The following is a 20982-nucleotide window of genomic DNA, read 5'->3' as shown; positions in this document are numbered from 1 at the left end:
AAAAGCTGCTTTATGTCATCTCCCAGCTGTTTTTCTGCTGCTTTGCTTTTCATGGAAGGCATTGATATTCCTTGTTTCATGGTAATATCAAGGTGCTATTTTCTTCTTATACTGGGCCACAGGTCAATGTTAGAACATGTGCTTTACATGTAAAAGGTTCCAGATTCAATCCCTGGTTCAGTGTAAGGCAGCTTCTTATATTCTTAATCATGTGTGGCAGGCAAACCTTTCCATTGTATCTGAAGGCCATTGATACAGAGCCACCACAGTAATTTATGCTGCGCTTTTAGTAGAAAGCAAGTATAGACTGGGCTCCATATTTGGAATTGAGAGAAATTCACACCCACAGCATGATCAGATCTGGAATATTCCTTTTTGCCCTCCAGTGTGTGACATGGATGATGCAATGAGCTGTGGTTAAGCAAAAGTCAAAGTGAACACTTTCAAAGTCCTCCACCATCTGTGAAGGCAGAGGGGAGGGCATGAGTTTGAATCATAGAATCATAGAATAGTAGAGTTGGAAGGGTCCTGCAAGGCCATTGAGTGCAACACCCTGCTCAATGCAGGACTTGCTATGTCTTGTTCCTGCTTGTTCACATTATGCTAAACTATGATTTGGTGTAATGTGTGAACCAGCTCATTGACTACTTCCCTGAACTACTCCTTGAATCATACAGTCTTTTCTAGTACAAGCTGTTCCAGGTTTTGCTTGTGGCTTTCTGTAACTTGGTTGATTTTTGTAGTGTGTGATTGATCGGTATCTCACTATGGTAGTGGTACTGTCCATGTCTCAAAGGTGTTCCTTTTACATGTCTAGTTTAATTCCTGGATCTGCACGCTTTTAAAGTTGGGTGACTATGCACGTAAAATATTCAGATGGTTTTTTGATAGGTGTATTATGCATTGATGACAGGTTCTCCAAAATATCAGGACCTCTAAGTAAATTTAAGGAACATCTGTCCTATTCTGGATAGATAATTACTTAAATACTGAGATGCTTCAGGTGATAATATAGACCCCTTTTTTCCTTCCCAGGTGGGGATGATGGTTCGATGCTGTAGGACATATGAAGAAGTTTGTGAGGGTGATGTGGGCAAAGTTATTAAACTGGACCGTGATGGGCTGCATGATCTCAATGTTCAATGTGACTGGCAACAAAAAGGTGGCACTTACTGGGTCAGATATATCCATGTTGAACTTGTAGGTGAGCTGAAATAATTATCCTAATGGTATTTATTGGACATTCTAATTCCAAACACATTGATATCATTGCTGTTGATATTTTATAGGATTCCCACCGCAGAGCTCTCCCTCACATATAAAGATTGGCGACAAAGTGCGTGTTAAAACCTCTGTAACTACACCTAAGTACAAGTGGGGATCTGTCACCCACAGGAGTGTGGGAGTTGTGAAAGGTAATGCGCGTTCTTGAAGGACAATGTTGGCTGGATGGGTTGTGCGCAATTATGGATTTTGTCATTGTAGAACAATCGTGTTGCCTGAAAGTTCGCATTGAACTATTTAGAATGCTTGGTCTCCCTTATGTTTGTACTTAATAGGTTTGTCAAGATGTACAAAACGTATCGGCTTGGATCGAAGTATGCCCTTGTGCTTGTGGAAGGCACTTCTGCTCAGGCTGGTGCCAGTGGTATTTGCCAGTTCTTTCCCTGCTGTTGCAACCTCCTAATGTTACATCTTGCATTGTCCCAACATGTCCCTGAATCCTCAAGATAGCAAAAGAAGCAAAAGCAGGAAGCTGGAAAGTCCCATTTTATGACTGGCATTCCAGTCGCAAAAGATCCAAGCCATTGTTTAAGTTAATCCCAGGAGTACAACTGCCTGTTGAAAAATGTAAAAATAGGGGTTGACATTTCTATAACTTCGTCTTTTAGTTCATATCAAGGAGCCATTATAAAGGAACAGTGCAGAGTTGAATGTTACTTCGTCATTCTGGCCGGCATGTGATACAATCCTCTATCTGATTTGGCAATCCAGATTGCTTATGAGAAGGAATTGTTTGTTGGACCTTCTGTCTGATGTGTCCAGGGAAATTTTGACACAGGGAACTTTAAAATAAGTTATCATACATAACATCTATTACTTGATGTAATGTAGTTACATGGAGTGTCACGTATGCCAGCTTAACATTTTGATTGTTTTATTTTCAAAACAAAGTGATCGCTATTCTTCTTGTTCCTGAGTTAGATGCCTAAGCATTGGTTAGTGTGCATGCTTAAAATATTTGATGCAAATTGCAAAAATGTATAACTAAGATAATTTGTGCTTCGCACAAATGAATTAAACTGTTTCTTTCACAAAGTAATTAACTTGGTCCACACAATTAATTGTCCCATGATTTGCCATGGCATGTGCCTGCTGTTCCATGGCTGTTTTGAAAATTCAATCCTTGATTAGGTAAGAGGGGTTGCTACATGATGTCAGAACCTGGACAGTATAGGTTAATCGTGGGTTAAACAACCAACAGTTAACCGACAATTTGTAGTTAGGTTAATTGTGGGTTGTTCCACCCATGATTAACATATACTGTTAGGTTTTTGATGTCGCATAGAAACCTCCAATCGGGGTTTAGTATTCAAAAAGGCTGCAGAATGTGCCTGGCATGTACCATGGAAAATTGTGGGTTAATAGCCCTAATGTTTTAATTCAATCCATTAATTATATTACTAAAAATTCCACAGGCTCTGAAGGTTTTCAAAATGTCAATGCAAAATATGCCAATTACTAATCTGTATCACCTTACAGGTATCTCAAACTTTCATATTTTGTTACAGCTTTTAGTGCCAATGGAAAGGATGTCATTGTTGATTTTCCTCAGCAGTCTCATTGGACTGGATTATTGTCAGAAATGGAACTGGTTCCCAGTATTCATCCAGGGGTTACGTAAGTTCATTCCCCCCCAACTTTCACCGTCTTTTCTTGCATTCTTCTAAATTGTGCATCTTTTACTCCTATAACATACAATTTTGATTCACTTTTTCCACAAGGTGGCAGCAGGTGAAAATTTGAAAGTAGAAAAAAATCTTGTGGAAACCCCCCCCCCCCCTTGCGGGGAATGATAATTTGTATGAATTACATGTTTGGAATTTTGTTACTAGTGCTTTGATTTTGTTACAATTAGGTGTGATGGCTGTCAGATGTTTCCCATCAATGGACCTAGGTTTAAATGCAGAAACTGTGATGACTTTGATTTCTGCGAAACCTGCTTCAAAACCAGCAAACACAACACACGGCACACTTTTGGCAGAATAAATGAACCAGGTATATTTTCATTATGGCTTAATAATATCTCAACTCTATGTCTCTTTGTTATAGATAATTTTTTGGAAATCCCATTTTCACAACTACTTAAGATAATTTGTATTGTACCTTTTCTTTCTAGAAAATTTTGCAGTTGTACAGGATTTTTTTCTCATGCACAAAGCTGTAGGATGAGTTGTATGCAACTTGAGAGCTGTGACTCAGTTCACATGTGGCAGCAGTAGCTGGGTTTTTTAACCCAGGAATTGTGGGAATAAGCAGAGTGTGCAGTTAACCCAACAACAAACCATGGGCAATTATTGAGCTAACTCTGTGTTGTTTACCATACGCAACTCAGTGTTCTGAGTTTGCACATTATGTTACTTAAAAGTGGAAATAAGAAGCATGAGACTCACACTCTCCACTTGTCCTTGCAATTCCTGGATTAAACAACCCAAGAATTGCCAGCATGATGTTTGAACCAGGTCTATAACTACAAATACAATTAGCCCCATAAAATACTATTGCCTGTAAGGTAGTGTGCTACTGAATTAAATATAGTTGGTTTCAAACTTGCAACACTAACTCTTTGCAATAGGTCAGTCTCCGGTATTTTGTGGCCGTTCTGGAAAGCAGCTGAAGAGACGTCATAGTAGCCAACGAGGAATGCTCCTGGACGATTGGTCAAGAATTGTTAAAAATTTGAATGTGTCATCTTCTGTAAATCAGGCTTCACGTTTGATTGATGGAGGGGAACAGTGTTGGCAGTCTTCTGGCTCACAAGGAAAGGCAAGTTTAAAAGAAAAATTGTGAACTTCCTTCACATTTGTATGTAATTTTCCCATTATTACCATTTGTTCAAAGTATAATGTAACTGTAGATTTCTTGTAGTATTTTAATTATGTTTAACTACTTATAATTCTTCAATTATAAGTATCATGTTCACATAATTGTCCAATATGTCTTCAGAGGATTTTTTGATAATTGAATACATTCAATCTTTTTCTAGCACTGGATTCGCTTGGAGATTTTTCCTGATGTCCTGGTACACCGACTGAAAATGATAGTAGACCCTGCAGACAGCAGCTACATGCCGTCTTTGGTTGTGGTTTCAGGTATGGAATTATCAGAAAGATCCAGTTTCATTTGTTTATCTACAGTATTGTAATACTGAAAGACCACTGTAATATAAAAATAATTCAGCATGAATCTGTCCAATTGTTTAACAGGCGGAAGTTCTTTAAACAACCTGATAGAGTTGAAGACAATCAATATTAATCCTACAGACACTACAGTTCCTCTTCTTGGTGATTGCACAGAGGTAGGTACCTATTGGTGATAGGAAGGCTCATGAGAAAAGTTCTGTATTGTACCTAATGATAATATATAACATGTTCTGATTCTGTAGATGTTTCCAATATGAGTAGTTCTTTATCTAACGCAATAAGAAACTTCAGTCCTGCTTCTCATATCTGTAGTACTACGGTTGGGAGGTGCAACTCCAGAATGCTGAAAACAAAGGGCTTACCATATGGTGAAGTTTTTTACCACATGGTTGCTTGGTCAACTGCATTAATGGAAACATAATGGCTGTATTCGGACAGCACAATAGTCAATGATGAGTGAATGGTCAACTCCATGGTTGATTAATAAGGGGGCACTCCTCACACAACATGATTATAATTAACCATGGTGTGGATTAAGGCCAGTGTCAAGTTGTCTCTTAATCAATGGTGTGTTTGACCCATCCCCCCCTCTCCCCGCCCTTGGTCCTCTGGCTGGTATTCCATCAGCCATTGCGAGTCCTGTTGTCTGGACTAGAGCGGCAGCTGCCGTTTTGGTCACTCTTGCCAGGGGACTCTGTACTGGCTGAAAATAACCAACTGTGTGTGACGAAATAATCAGTGGTGCCAGACAAACGACACAATAACCAACAGTTGTTCATATAATCATCTCTGCACAGCGTTGGTTATTTGCATTGGTTATTTTGGCCAAATAACCAACCGTGGTGTGAAAAAGGCCTGACAGATGACGCAATAACCCAGCATTGGTTATCGTATTGTCCAAACACAGTCAATGTGATTTTGGGGTCTGCCACAAATTTTAGTGTGTTGTAAGATTAAGGGTTTTACCAATTAGTAAAGCTTTCCTATATTTGCCCATGTGGTTGACAGTCATCTGTATTAGTGATTCATGACTGGTGATGTGGAAGGGGAATTTATTCCGCCTCAGTTAATTTCACAGTTAGAGTTGTCTTTTTAGCAATAGCTTGTCTTCTCTATTTTTTCCCTCAACGGTTTCAGGTTTCACAGTATCACAGTATTTTTTTTTAATCTTTGAAAGGTTTAAATGCTTGCAGTTCTTGTGAAGTATTTTTACTTTTCTTTTTAAAAGTTCATTTATATTTTGCTGTGTGTGTGTGTCTGTGTGTTGGAGGGTCTTTACTAAGAAACCATTCTGTGATGTTTCTGCCGTTGTGGATAATTTGTTGTGTAATGAGGGCGATAGATAGGATGTATGTATCTATGATGAAAAAACTTGGCTAAAAATATTAATATGGATAAGAAAAGTGAACCTTCTCCCTCCCCTTTTGCATATGCACACAACAGAGATCCCACCCCTCCCTCCAAAGCAAAATGCTTCCCTCCTGCTTGTTGCCTTCCAGTGGTACAGTCACTGGGATATTCCCCCACCCTATCCACTAGGAAGTTGGCTCACTTGAAGAAAGTCTTGGCTGGGGACAGGCCTAGAAGGTACCTCTCACGCCATTATCAGTATGAGTAAACCTTTTAAGACAGCAAGAGCAAAATGAAACCATCTGCTTTTGTAAATACAAAGCCAGAAACCAAACACTGCAGCAATACATAGAGGAATGTCTATTATCACTCCAGTGCAACAGAAATAGTCCATAAATGGGTGTTTAGCGATAGCAACCATAGGATAGTCCAAAACCTGCCACAGTTGTCTGTAATGACTGCACTTTAGCAATGTTTAAGAAGTGGACGAAGTTGCCCAAATTTCCCACATGGTCTTTATCCACTTAAAGTAGTGAAGTAATTTCTGTTTCTTTGCTGTTTGTCTAGTGAAAGAAGGATGGAGGAGTTATACTTTGAAGCATGACAGAACAGCTAAGCCTTTGCTATGACATGCTGCTGAGTTGGGTTCTAATTTTTCCTTCCTAGCACTCTTTTGAGTTCATTTATGTTAATATCTTGGGAAGTTTAAGCCCTTTTTGAAATAGGAGTTTTAAGCTAAAAAAACCCTGTATGCCTGGCATAGGTTGTTTTTCTAATGCTGTGGTACCTTTATATTTGAATGTGTAAAGTAACGTTAAAGAGGAGAAAATAAGGAAATACGTTTTTTTCCTTCATGCTAGCAAAATAGTTTTGCATAAAGGATTGAACAGAATAGTCAGCTTCCATGTCTTCTATCTGTTTCTCTTGTTAATGTTTTTAAATGCATTATGAGCCCAAACAATTGAAATTTAATCCCTTTTTTAGTATCACAGGTATATTGAGGTTGCTATAAAGCAGTGCAGGAGTTCTGGTATAGATTGCAAAATACATGGTCTCAGCATATTGGGGCGTATCCGGGCAGAGGATGAAGACCTAGCTGCAGTCCCTTTTCTTGCTTCTGATAATGAGGAAGAAGAAGATGATAAAGCTAATACTGGGAGGTATGGAATATTAAAACAAAGAGCCCTTTTAAAATACCTTCCGTAACGACATCGTACATAATCGTGTTCTGCAAAATCCCACTGTTCTGCTGGGACTATCAAGTTCAGAATTGGGAATACTATTATTTTAGTTCCAGTATTCCTATTATTCTCACAAAATAGTTGCAGCAGAGTTGTTGCAAATATAAATCTCAGGAATTTCCCATTTATAAAGCTAACGTATCGTTTGCATGTTTAGTCTTGTTAGAAAGAAGACTGCAGGCCTGGAATCCGCGGCTACAATAAGGACCAAAGTTTTCGTTTGGGGCCTGAATGATAAAGACCAACTGGGAGGATTAAAAGGTTCTAAGGTATTGGATTTTTTAAAAAAACAACAACACAAAACCCATACACAAATGCATTATTTATTTTTTAAATCAAATGCATGAAAATTAATGGTGCATTCCCCTGTCTTCAGTGTAGGAAGCAAGGTTATGGCAATGGGAAGCTGGTGGGAATGAGGAATACAGCAAGTAGAGCAGTAGATGCCTTCGTACCCTGCTGTTGTGCATCTGGATTTTTAGACTGAGACCCCTTCTTATGGCTGTTGCAGAGGATTTAGTATTTCTGTAGCAGCCACGGATGTGTGTGGAAGAGGCAAATCCCTGTTCAAAAACCTGTGTTGGAGTCAGGACCAAAGCTCAGAAAATCCTCTAGAGAGAGTTACTAGAACAGACATGCATTTGTTGGCTTGAGTTATTTACAGGCCATAATAATACTTAAAAGATATACTTTTCACTTATTTCTGCACTGATTAGACAATGGCTATCCTAAAGCCTGTACAAGGCTAGGCAATTACATAGTCACTTACATAGTCTGAGTAATGTAACTAGACCCAGAGACGGCTAGAGAAGATGGGGGTTTCAGATGTTCACAGGGGTAAAAGAAGCAATCTTGGCTTCTCCCGCCACCCCTGTCCCTGACGTGCCTTACATGTGACTGATTTGCATAATTACCCAGGTAGCACCATGAGTTGCTGTGTCGTCTGAACCTGGTGAACACAGGGATCACTTCGTACGAATCCTACTGCCCCATCAGGCTGTGCCCGGGTTCAGACAACACGGCAACCTGAGTTGCTGCGTGAGTAACTATGCAAATTAAGTCACATGCATGGTGGTGGCGAGAGAAGCCACAATTGCTTCTTTTACCCTTGTGATCATCTCAATCTGGATGATCTCTCACCTCCTCTAGCAACTGTCTGCATTCAAAAATCCCACCTGATAGCAGAGAAATAAAACTTCTATAACTGAAAAGATGGATGCGAATGCAACGGCAAACAAGATAGCGGAGCACTTTGTATATGAAAACCTTTTAAATAGGAACATTCAAATAAGTATTCACATAATAATCAGAAGATAAATGTCTTAAGATCCAAATAACTGCTTTAGATATGCCAAAGGGCGTAGCCATATCTGGTGAGATTTTAAGCATTTTTGTTCCATCCACAGGCCCCTGTAGCATGTTATGAAGTGCTTTTGAAATCTTTTAAATTTCAAAAGGAGTTTGCGCAATAGAAACGTGAACCTGTTGTCCTCTTGGGCATGCAGAACTATTTGTGTATGGTTGTTTAGTTCCTGATCAGTGTGCTGAATTCTGGATTTTATCAGAAAAAGCCGATAGTTGGGTATTTAGTTGCTCCTTTTTGAGCATGTATTCCTCAAATCTTTTGCCTATTTTTATTTTTCAGCTAATAGCAATAAAACAAAATAGAAAAATCACATTACAATGTCAGTAAGTATATTGGGTAAATAAAATGAGGCAAATAAATCACAAATGAGAAAACACTCCATGATTTTTTTATTATTCTATTGTTGGTATGTAAAATTGAAAGCAAACTCTATTCATTGAAAACAAACTGAACTCCATAAAGTATTGAATAAAGACTGCTGAATTTTTTGAAATGAAATAAAAATGTGCAGTACTTTTTGAAAACGTTCATTTCTCAAGAAGCAGCCTTTAGACAACTATCTGAGCAAATTTGCTTTTTTTTTTAAAAAAAAAAAAGTACATCCATTCTAGCCACTTAACTATTTCTGAAGGACTGGCAGCAACCTGATGAGTGTAAAAAGCCATCGGGAGTCAAAGGCAATGACTCATTTTGCTTTTTACAAACCACACTTTTTTTATTGGATTTAACACCTATTTTCTGTATTATTAACTTCTTTTTTTTTCCAGATAAAGGTTCCTTCATTTTCTGAAACCCTCTCTGCCCTGAATGTGGTGCAGGTAGCTGGTGGATCCAAAAGTCTTTTTGCAGGTAAGGAAGTTTTGCTGTGTGTTTTTTAATTCACCATTGTGTAAGGCCTTGTATTTATTCGACAGCAGAATTGCTTTCCGTTGTGCTAATTCTTGCATAACTGTACTTCCAAATGTCTTCTCTCTTTTAGTGACTGTAGAGGGTAAAGTGTATGCCTGTGGAGAGGCCACTAATGGAAGACTGGGATTAGGCCTATCAAGTGGAACTGTACCTATTCCCCGCCAGATTACTGCTCTCAGTAATTATGTCGTCAAGAAAGTTGCTGTTCACTCAGGTACCAGTTCAGTACTTTTCTCTCTTTGAGAATCAATAAGCATATTGCATTAAACCGAAATATCTCAGTATTTTCTCCTTCTTTTTGGCCAGTTGTATGTTAATCTCATTTTTTCTGCACTTAGTTAAAACTACTTGGTAATTCAGTTTTGTGCATATGTTGTACATTTGCTTTCCCTCTGCACACGGAAATGTACATGTGGAGATGGGGTATTTTTCGAAACTGGCCATTGTGGCCTGATCTAGAATGGGTTGCTAAATATAGATATGTTCTGAATGTGGGCCTCTGTGGTGGGCCGTACTGTACAAAATGAAAATAAGCTCAAAATGCAGATGTAGTCAGCTTCTAAAGCCCCCTGCCCTACCTGCATGAAATGTTTTGTGTCATTTAGTGCTTGAAAATACTTGTTGACCTTGAATAAAATTGAGGGTTATTGGATCGTTGCCAACACATTTGGAGACGAGCCTGAACTGGGGAAGGATTGTAGTTCAGTGGTAGAGCACTTGCTTTCCATGGAGGAGATCCCATGCTCCATCTCCAGCATCACCAGTTAAAATGGTCTAAGGTGGGAAGCTTAGGAAAATCCCCTGCTTTGAACCTTGGAGATCTGATCCCTAGCCTAAGTTAACCAGTGGCCTGCATTGGTAAAAGGCAGTTTCATATTCCTCCTGTAGTTTCCACTACTTTTAACATTTCAAAACATAGAGCCAACCGTTACAATTGTGTGTTTCTTCTAGTTTTGGTTCAGTTTTGATTGAAACTGTTTGCTTTAGTTCTGGATTGGGCTAATAAAAGTTCAGTAACCAGTGTGGCACATCAAATTGCTTCAAATTTGTGTAATGGAACTAGTTACCTAGGGAGGTTGTGGGCTCTCCCACACTAGAGGCCTTCAAGAGGCAGCTGGACAACCATCTGTCAGGTATGCTGTAGGGTGGATTCTTGCATTGAGCAGGGGGTTGGACTTGATGGTCTTATAGGCCCCTTCCAACTCTACTACTCTATGATTCTATGAAATGGACAAAAAGTAAATATTCACATTGTGATGTTGATGCAGCAAACTAATGCAGAGATGAGCAACTTCAGAGGGTTGTGGGGAGGACAGTTCCCCATGCCCAGAAACCATTATGGGCCACATACCAAAATTGCCGCTACAATTTGACAGCAGCAGCAAAAAAAGAAGAAGAAAGAAAAAAAGCCTCATTTTCACTTTAAAACAAATGAACCTTGTTTTAATGTAGAATCATGCTCCTGGAAGCCCTGTTTTAGAGTAAAAATGTGGCTTTTCTACTGCTGCCATGCTGCTGAATTTGAAGGGTTGGGGGCAGTGCTCAACACCTCAAATTCATGCCCCCACAGCCTTTTCTAAGCTCAGAAAAGGCTGTGGGGGCATGTTGCACTAATGAGAATAAATTACGCTGCCTTTATTTTCTTGGGCCTACTACAGAAGGAGGCTGTCACATTGCAACACTCAAGATACTGTATGTGGTCTAATTTTTAAACAGTACATTTTCCGTGTGCATGCTTAAGTCCTAGATCAGAGGAGGCATAATTGCTATAGGTACACCACTGCTTCCCATAGCAGACAAAGTGTGGACAATAGATCTAAAACTTTCAACAGCTTTGTACTCATGGAGTAGAACCCAACAGAGATCTATTGCTGGCAGCGAGCACTGCTGGTTCCCGGCGTGTGTGCGCAGCCCCTACCTTAGGTGGTAGTGATGTAGCACTTCCAGGGGCAAGCCTCAAATGTCCAGATGACACCATAACCGTGCATTCTGTTCTGCTTTGCGTAAAAACAGAGTTGCAGTGTGGGTTTTAGTTGGGTTCTGCTTGACTCCCTGGTTTCATCCAAATTCGATATTCTAATATTAATAACTTAAGGCATTTTGTCATGGATGGGCATGCAGGGAAGTTACTTTTACAAACATAGCTGTTCAATGAGGTTCTTTGTACGGTTTAATTTTTCTGCCTTGGTGCTACCTTGTCCACGTATCCATTCCAGGTGGCCGCCATGCTATGGCTTTGACTGTTGATGGAAAGGTCTTCTCCTGGGGCGAAGGTGATGATGGGAAGCTTGGACATTTCAGTAGAATGTAAGGATGTTATTTTTGCTAACGTACTGGGGTTTATTGGATATTTGTCTCACCCATTTCAGTTAGTGATATTTATGCTTGAAGAACATTGTCAAATCAGGAAGCAATAAAAAGTAGGAAGTGGATACAAAATAATTTACTTGATATAATTTATTGTTGGTAGGGTATCTTAGGGGCAATTCTTCATTGCAACGCATCAGTATTTGGGTTCTGCTTTCCAAAAAGTTTAGCGAACACTAAAAAAAATCTGATAGAAAATATAATACTTATATAATACTTAAGCAAAAATATTTCATGTTATGCTTTGTCTTGTTGGCTTTTCAGGAACTGTGATAAACCAAGGCTGATAGAAGCACTGAAAACAAAGCGTATTCGTGATATTGCCTGTGGCAGTTCTCACAGTGCTGCCATCACCTCTAGCGGTGAATTGTATACATGGGGCCTTGGTGAATATGGTCGTCTTGGACATGGGGACAATACTACACAACTTAAACCAAAGATGGTAAAAGTCATTACATATTTTTCCTGTCTGAGGTCGCATTACAATGCAAGTAGAAAAGACCGGGCCCGGGGTGGGTGGGGGGAGAAACACCACAATGCAGATATGGAAAGCGAGACAAGCTCTGGTGTTAGAAAAAATTCTTATCTTCAATAAAAAAATGTTTCTAAAATATGCCCTATGCGTTTCGGACAAAAATCCTTCCTCAGTAGCTACAAGTAAGATAAATACACTGTAAGTACTAATGAAAGGCAACACCCATGCCTATGAAACATTACACGTGCTTTTACACAATAACATTGTAATTACCAAAGGTACCCCAAAGGCACCAGAAATTGCTAATTTACATATGCAGGAGTTTGAACAGCAGTTTATTTTTTTCTAATAATGGGTATGGATCTAATCACATGTCTAAGATATATAGGTGATGGTTTTTTGTTATTTGGAGGGATACACAGGACGGGCTAAAGGAGTTTGCCTTTCATTAGTACTTATTGTATATTTATCTTACTTGTAGCTCCTGAGGAAGGATTTTTATCCAAAATGTGTAGGGTGTACTGAAGATTTTTTTTATTATTATTAAAGATAAGATTTTTTTTCCCAACGGCAGAACTTGTCTCACTTTTCGTATCTGCATTATTATGCACACTTGCTGAAGTATAGTAACAGTTGGAAAAGCAGTCAAAATGCCAATACCCAATATGTAGTGGGATGGCATTTTAAAATAATTGTCTGGAAATTGGGCTCTAGTGTATTTTGTGCTACCTAAGGAGGTGTATGAACAGTAAATGTCCTTCTGAACCTATCCCTCTTGATTGGATCCGGAGATAGCTCAGTCAGTCAGCTGCTTAGCGCTCACCATTTTTTGGGGGACAGTTCGTTTTTGTTTTGTTTCCCTGTGTCTGCCCTTCACAAACATCAAAGTTCCCAGTTTACCTTATCTCCTTTTTAGCCTTACTTCCCTTTTCTTTCAGTCTGCCAGTCCTGAGACCTGGAATAAGAGCATGCATACCTTTTGAGAGGCTCAACTCTGTTTTTCCTTGGCCTAGGAACACTTCACTGTAACAAATTGAATTTCTGGCCTAAATTGGCCAAGGTTTAGGTGTCTCTCAATTGAGTGAATAGTATACAAATTGAAATTGATGCACTTCAGACTGTGTGTTTTCTATATTACAGGTTAAGGTGCTTCTTGGTCATAGGGTCATTCAAGTTGCTTGTGGAAGCAGAGATGCTCAGACTCTGGCTTTGACAGATGAGGGTAAGCAATCTCCTCCTTATTGCAGCTGTAATATTGCAGTATTGCAGTTACAGTTTTTAATGCAGGCCTCTTTTATTAGGGCTAGTATTTTCCTGGGGAGATGGAGACTTTGGAAAACTGGGTCGAGGAGGCAGTGAAGGATGCAACATTCCTCAGAATATTGAAAGGCTGAATGGCCAGGGAGTCTGCCAGATTGAATGTGGAGCTCAGTTCTCTTTGGCTCTTACCAAGTCTGGGGTGGTATGGACATGGTATGTCATGTTTAACTAATTGTAAAGTCAAATGTATAACATAAAAGTTGCTATGGCTGTTTTCTAATTGGATTTCTTCACTATTGTCATAAAATCAACCAAGTTGTTAAGAATAATACAATATGGTACATTGCAAAACAGATATTTTACATGTAACTCAGCAAGACTAATCAAAGGTCAGAAATGTCAGATGATCATGTGAATCTTTTCTGTGCAATTTTGAAGAGTAAGCTCAATGCATAAATTTCACTGGCTTTGTAAATTTTCTTTTCCGAAATTCTTAAACTAGAATCCTTTACTAACAAATTTATAACTAAACAGTTTATTTGTCCCACTTGAAAACTAGTCCTTTGCTTTGGTACACTGGTTCAGAAGCCTTACGTCAGGGGGCGGGGGAGGAATTCATACTCATTTGGAGGAGGTATCATGTCACACTGAGCCACCCTGAAGATAAGCCACCATGGGTTGTTTGTTTGCTCGAAAACCCACGTTACTCCCAATAGACGATTGGGCCCAGTGCAGCTTGCCATCGGTTCTTTCCCTCTAGTGCTCCAGTCTGCTCCTGGCACGTATCCCAGACATCCTTGCTGCAGAAATCTTTGTTCCCTCATTCCTTTCATCAGCACACTTTCTGCAGTTGAACCTCTGGGGTTGCCACTGAAGGAAACTCCAGTTAGCCCTGGCATCAGATTGCCAAAGGCAGTAACGTGTTCGCAAATTATTATTTTTATTTCGTAATTTGGGTTTTGCACAAGTGCGCAGGAGCACAAGACCTCCTGTTTGCTATTTAGCCAAGCATAAGGATATTCCCCTCTCGTCAATGTCCTTGTCAATTTCATCCTTATCTTCAGTGCTTGGCTTGCTAGTGAAACACTCCCCTTTTAAAGGCTGTTTCACATACTACAGAAGTAATTATACTTACCCCAAAAGCTCTTTGTCTTTCAAATGTGCGCACTTGTGCAGGATTGAAAAACAAAAACAAAAACTTGAGAACATGTTAGGACACTCTCCACTGTCCTTTCTTCAAGATTTTTCGGCGAACAGGGCAGAGAGCCTTGACAAAGCATGAGGAAGGATATTAGAGGCACTAGCAAAATCGCAAGGAGTGGCATTTTCAAGACTCTTACTGGGCGGCTCTCTAGCCAGTCCCAGCCACCCACAGTGAAGTTGCCCTGCCTGGTTTGATGTCACATCAAGCCACCCTGAACACCCCAACAACAAGCCCGGTTTTTCATGATGGCTTTTTCATGGAAAACACCCAACTATGAGAAAATCACTACAGGTTCAGAAGTCACAGCAACCTACCTTCAACAACCCATGGTGAAAACCACGTTGGCTTATCGTGTCTTATGAACCATATGATTTGACGGATGAGCTTGAAAAAAGTAAACCTAGACGGCTTTTTTTAAAAAAACTGTAAGCTACGGATCAGGAGTCCCTGGGCCAAATCTATCTCCTTGAGTTATGCTATTCAGTGCCCTCTCCTTCAATTGCTGAACCACAAGCAAAAGAGTTGCCAATCTGCTATGTGCTCTTTCCTGTAAAACAGAATGGAAGATGGCACGGATTGTGGTGAGGTGGGGGCAGAGGAAGGAAGGAAAAGGGCGCTATGCAAAATATGAAAAATGGTCATAGCATCTCAACTGTCCCCAGTACTTGATTACCTTTTCTGTTCAAGTGTGGAGAGAATTTTTTTTTTAAAAAAATATCTCTGGCTGTTTTAAGCATGTTCATTTCAAATGCTTAGAGCTATGTAAGTGTTCTGAATTCACCGTGTTCTGTTTTGGCTTCAGGGGCAAAGGAGACTACTTCAGGCTAGGACATGGTACTGATGTTCATGTGCGAAAACCCCAAGTAGTGGAAGGGCTGAGGGGGAAGAAAATTGTGCATGTTGCCGTAGGTGCACTCCATTGCCTAGCAGTCACTGACACAGGGCAGGTAAGGAAAGCTTGTCTACCTGCTCCGAAGACAATTACCTGCTAGTAATTCCCATTGAAATAATGGGATTTACTTCCCATAACTTGTTCCGGGCTTAATTTTGACGTCCTGGCAGTAAATTAGTAAATGTTGTAGCACTGAATGCTGCAGCAGAATAACTCAATATCTTAAAACTATTGCCAGTATTTAGCTATGCTTCCACTACTCGACCAGTAGTGACTTTTTCTGATGATGTTGAAGGCTATTTTCAAATACAATTTTAATCTTTTCATAGATAAAATTCAGAAGCAATTCTTCCTATGTTACCTTTCATAGGCTCTGGAGCTCCCTGCTGAAGGAGTCTTGGTTGGCACCCTTTCTGTTTTACTTCTGCCGGCAGGCAAAAACATTTTTATTTAGGCAGGCCTTTGGTGTGTAAGCTGTAGGAGTTTTTAATCGGTTGGGTGCTGCATATTTCTTTTATTGCTGTGATTTTAATTGATTCATTTTTATGTTAATGTTAATCTCTATTTTATTATTGTTAGCTGCCTTGGCACCATTTTTAATAAAGACATAATTGTTTTTACTATGTGGTCCGTTAAAATTTATAAAAGCCAAATAGACCTCTCCTTGCTAATAGGATAATATTTGTCAGATTTTGTTTCTTAGCTAGTAATGCATTCTGTAGCAGGACATTTAACAGCAGCATCAGATCCTGTTAAGTACAATATTTTCAAGTTATTTTAAAAATTCACCAATGAGGAACCCAGATGGAGGGACAGGAAAGGCATTCTGGAGGTGAGGTACCATGACTATTAAAAGTCCCTGTTCCTCACTGCCAGACCTACCTTGCTTCAGAAATGGCAACCAGAAAAGCATGTTTTGGATGTGATGTTGTTGTGTTTGAAAATACTAGAGGGAAAAGGTTCACTGATGGGGGTGGGTGGTTCCTTCCTGAGATTATTTTTCATACTTGTTTGGTCTGTATTTGGACTTTGCGTCAGCTAGCAGCTAGTATGTAATTTTTTAAGCTACGCTACATTTCATTTTAGTGTAGTGGAATAAGAAACAAACCAAAGCCTTTTCAGAATCATAGCAATTTGCTCCAGTTTCATTCAAACTAAAAATTACGGAGAACCTAAATCTGTTTATTGACTAAAACATTTTCTGTGCTGTTTGTTTGCCATTCAGCTAAAACCTCGAAAGCTGATATTTCCAAAATGTGAATGCTGCAGTCCTAAAACAATTGCTTAGCCTGTACTTTTCATCAGCAGTGGGTCATATAAGTACATAATTAGATTCAGAGCAGAATTCTATATATTATTCTGTGGCTTAATGTATTAAGTTCTTCCACTTATTTTATGTGTGCTGTATATGAAAAACTCACTGACGAGAGTGATGTATATATTCATTTGATTTGTTGGCAGGTTTATGCTTGGGGCGATAATGATCATGGGCAGCAAGGAAATGGGACTACTACAGTCAACAGAAAGCCCACTCTCGTGCAGGGTTTAGAAGGCCAGAAAATAACCCGTGTTGCATGTGGATCTTCCCATAGTGTGGCTTGGACGACCATGGATGTAGCTACCCCCTCTGTTCATGAACCAGTTCTCTTTCAAACAGCTAGAGACCCTTTAGGCGCATCTTATTTGGGTAATAAGACATTTATTTCCTTTATATGAGTAGAGGAAGGAGCAGAGTGAAGAAATTACTGTTGGGTTGTGGAAAAAGAAGACCCTTCCACAGGTCTAGCAGCTCAAATCCCCAGGATGTTCCCATCTGGCCTGAGCCATAGCCCTTGATTCCCCTTCCTAGACAACTCAGCTGCTTTTTTCTGTGCCATCTGGGACACAGACAAAAGGTTCTTTTATCCCCATGCTGCCAATTTAACAACAGCACAGGCGCTTGTGCTGCTCAGCTGCTAACTTCTGTTACAAGCCAAAACCCAGGAAAGTAGTGAGCCATTGAAGCGCATGAGGGAATGCTCTGCCAAAGAGCTCTGTGGCTGATACGTGACTGTATCTGTGAGTGAAAGGCTTGGACTGTGCCTTGTCTTGTGTGATAGTCATTGCTGTAGTCAAGGTTTCTGGCTCTCGAGTTCTTTTGCAGTTCAAAGCATGGCTTCTGTTAAAAATTAGTTGCTAGGCAGGACCGTGCTGCCTAGCTAGAAAGCGAGGAAAGAAAGAACAGTGGACATGCTTTCAGCATGCGTCTGTTGCAAAGATCTCTTCTTTAGGGTCTTTCTCCAAAAAGTGCCTTCTGATACTTATTCCTTAAACTGAAATTGTACAGTTAAAATTAAAAATACAAATCAGATACGTTCTTTTAATTAGCATGAGTCAGTCTAATGGTAGATTGTAAATTTTCTCTGCGGTCAATTTGAGTTGTAAGAGAGAGCGAGAGAGGCAGGGCTGGGGGGACAGAGGAAGTAGAACCTATGAATAAATAAAGAAAGAAGGAGCAAATATATAGCTGTGAATTGACATTTAGTACAAAGACGTTATGAGCCAAACTAGCCTGATCTGATCTCCTTGTGTGTAACTGCTCTTTGAGAATTCTGTGTATACATTTTTCGTCATGGAAAACTTGGAAATCTTTTATTTCCTATAGGTGTCCCATCAGATGCAGATTCTTCTGCTGCTAGTAACAAAATCAATGGTGTAAACAGCTCCAAACCTAACCGGCCTTCACTTGCCAAAATCCTTTTGTCACTAGATGGCAACCTTGCCAAACAGCAGGCCTTATCTCATATACTGACAGCACTGCAAATCATGTATGCCAGGTGAGCATGTGCATAAAGATTCATAGTTAAATCGATTTTCATATCATATTGGTTATTGTACTTAGTTCTTATTTAATAAAATCATGCAAGTAAACTTTCTGAAATGATTAAAGATCTGTTGCATCAGCTGAGAAGTGATGGGGTGTGTGTGCATGTATGTGAGAGATAAAACCTATCCATGCTGCTGCCAGGGCATTTCAGACCAATGGATGTAGTAACAATCACATGATGTTTCTGTCTGGTGTTAAAGCAGCTTATTTAACAGGTCAGATTTTAGTGGCTTTTTAAAACAGATGCATTTGAGCTCACGCAGCTCTATGTAGCCAAAGCAGACCAAGCAAAAGTGTTCTTAAGAAATGGCTTTGTTTTAAGTTTGAAAATGTTTTACCTGTCGTCAAGCCCTTCACCTTGGTCCTTCCTTCTTACCATGTATTTTTAGAAGGGATGATAACCTAAATTCTTCAGTTTTCTGGCCTCACATCTATTGGGAATGCTTGGATTATGAGGGTTGTCGGTCTCTAATGCTGGATGAGCTGTCACGATTATATATAACTTGATCATAGCTTAATAAAAAGGCCACGAGGTAAACTGCTGTCTTTTCTGTCCAATGAGGCAACTGTGTAATGTAATAGGAGGGTACGCTGAACTTTTTCCTTTTGGTTTAGGGATGCTGTGGTTGGAGCATTGATGCCTGCAAGTATGATTGCACCAGTGGAATGTTTGTCTTCTTCTCCCGCACCACCTCCAGACCTTGCTTCCACAGGCAGTCCTCTCAATGGGGAAGAAAGTATGCTAGCAATAGATGTAGAGGAGAGACTGAGTCCAACCCCATGGCAAGACAGGAGAGTGGAGGTACTATTTTCCCCAGATAAAAGTATCAGAAAGGAACTTTTATAAAAGATGGGCACTAATGTTGATCTGTTCTGGAGAACTTTCAGTAGTAGTTTTGTTGGTCGACCTAGACATAGAATTGCAATATAAAATATTTTATTTTGTTTTATTTGCAATCCAGCTTGTGTATTATAATAATTACATGGGGTGAATCAACCACAGCTGAGAAAATAAACTACCAAAACTTTTCAGACACTAAAAGTAGTGTAACCTCTAGGCACTATTGCACAATGTTGTTTTGTTTTGTTTTGTTTTGCACAATCCTGCTGTATCTGCTTTTACCAGCTCTGTTCGTTATTCTCATGCTGTTCTGCTTGGCTAGGTGGCTTCTACAGAAGATGCCGTGACCCCTTCTGCTGTGACTCCCTCTGCTTCTGCAGCCTCATCTCGCCCTTTCATTCCCGTCACGGATGATCCCGGAGCAGCCAGTATAATAGCAGAGACCATGACCAAAACCAAAGAAGTACGCTTGCTCATTTTTACTTATGTATAATGATAATATTTCTCTAAAATTAACTGAATGTGCTTAGTGATTGAGAGTCTCTATGCAGAATATATAATATGATGCACCATGTGCAAGCTGGGTTGTTGGGTGGCCAGATACAGTAGAAACTGTTCTTACGTGATTAGAACAGAAAACAGTTAACTGCCTCTTTTGGGACTAGCATTCATTGTGTTTCATTCTCTCCTGTAAACGTTCTGTGGAATCTAAACATAAACTTAGCCTAGAATTGCTGCGACAACTATCTAATAATAAACAATACAACTTTGTGGTTGTATGCATCATTTCCTCTGTATTTTGAAATGGTAAAAATACAGATTTTGCAGGTAGACTGAAAATAATCTGTAGAATCCAAAGCAGTTAAATGTGCACTTTCTTGGTGGGTCATCCTCTGGTCTTGTCTAGTGAGAGTTTCTATCTTTACTCACCTTCATGGGTAAAGATGTCCATGTATTCTCTTCATCTGTCTTCCATTTTATTTCAAAGGATGTGGAAAGCCAAAGTAAAGTCTCTGGTCCAGAGCCCCAGTACTTGGATGAGTTCACTGGTCTCCTGGTCCCAGATGATACCCGAGTTATGGTTGACCTGCTGAAGCTGGCTGTGTCCAGTCGTGCTGGAGAGAAGGGAAAGGATGTTCTTTCCGCTGTGCTGTCCGGCATGGGCACGGCTTACCCTCAGGTGGGTTAATGTGACTTCAAATTGACTGCATTGGTTACTCTATGCCTCTAATGCTTTTCAAGTATACTGAAATTCCTAATGGTTAAAATGCTGAGATGTTAAAACCTGCAGCAAACACTGAGGAATGTCACTGCATGCACACCCACACATGCAAAGTGTAATTCCTAAATATGTGTTCCAAGTGTCCATCATTACTCCATGTAATCTTTAACTGAACTGAGATGAAACATTTCCACTTCTAAAGATTGACCTAGCAAGGTCGATATTTTACAAGGAAGGTGCGTACATGTGTAACAGATGGATCGGAAAACTCTGTTCATGTCTCCTCAGTTTTTCTTGAAGAAAGCTTCATGGGGATTTTTCTCCCCTTGCTCTGAACAGACAAGTCAGGGTTCCCAATTCCACGGAGGTGTCTAAGTGCACTCAGCTGAACATATGTGGAAACCCATTTTCAGAGGTTCACGAAGAACATGCAAAGATCTGCAGAGGAGCCCATGCATTCGGGCACAATGGAGGCACAGATTGAAAGCACACTCCTGTGCCCTACACACTTTCAGCTATCCCTTGTTCAGGCAGACACATGAACAGGACATGTTACAGTTAGAAC

General features: G+C 39.9%; 1 protein-coding gene across 5 annotated transcripts in view; it reads left to right on the top strand.

Annotated features, from left to right (window-relative positions):
* Positions 1 to 20982, top strand: part of HERC2 (HECT and RLD domain containing E3 ubiquitin protein ligase 2) — a 120236-nt gene that overhangs the window by 60492 nt on the left and 38762 nt on the right. For all 5 annotated transcript variants that reach the window (XM_063126299.1, XM_063126301.1, XM_063126302.1 and 2 more), the window contains exons 49-69: positions 1036 to 1204; positions 1290 to 1415; positions 2793 to 2901; positions 3140 to 3279; positions 3857 to 4047; positions 4268 to 4373; positions 4488 to 4579; positions 6759 to 6934; positions 7173 to 7284; positions 9149 to 9230; positions 9361 to 9504; positions 11507 to 11597; positions 11922 to 12099; positions 13273 to 13354; positions 13434 to 13605; positions 15399 to 15543; positions 16950 to 17175; positions 18133 to 18304; positions 18970 to 19156; positions 19518 to 19658; positions 20184 to 20375. In XM_063126299.1, coding sequence (XP_062982369.1) covers positions 1036 to 1204; positions 1290 to 1415; positions 2793 to 2901; positions 3140 to 3279; positions 3857 to 4047; positions 4268 to 4373; positions 4488 to 4579; positions 6759 to 6934; positions 7173 to 7284; positions 9149 to 9230; positions 9361 to 9504; positions 11507 to 11597; positions 11922 to 12099; positions 13273 to 13354; positions 13434 to 13605; positions 15399 to 15543; positions 16950 to 17175; positions 18133 to 18304; positions 18970 to 19156; positions 19518 to 19658; positions 20184 to 20375 — 3033 coding nt within the window. The remainder of the gene's footprint in view (positions 1 to 1035; positions 1205 to 1289; positions 1416 to 2792; positions 2902 to 3139; positions 3280 to 3856; positions 4048 to 4267; positions 4374 to 4487; positions 4580 to 6758; positions 6935 to 7172; positions 7285 to 9148; positions 9231 to 9360; positions 9505 to 11506; positions 11598 to 11921; positions 12100 to 13272; positions 13355 to 13433; positions 13606 to 15398; positions 15544 to 16949; positions 17176 to 18132; positions 18305 to 18969; positions 19157 to 19517; positions 19659 to 20183; positions 20376 to 20982) is intronic.

This window comes from Elgaria multicarinata, chromosome 5 (genome assembly GCF_023053635.1).
Source record: "Elgaria multicarinata webbii isolate HBS135686 ecotype San Diego chromosome 5, rElgMul1.1.pri, whole genome shotgun sequence".
NCBI classification, from domain to species: domain Eukaryota; kingdom Metazoa; phylum Chordata; class Lepidosauria; order Squamata; family Anguidae; genus Elgaria; species Elgaria multicarinata.
Note: the sequence above shows the minus strand (reverse complement) of the source record. Positions and strands in the feature narration are given on the sequence as shown.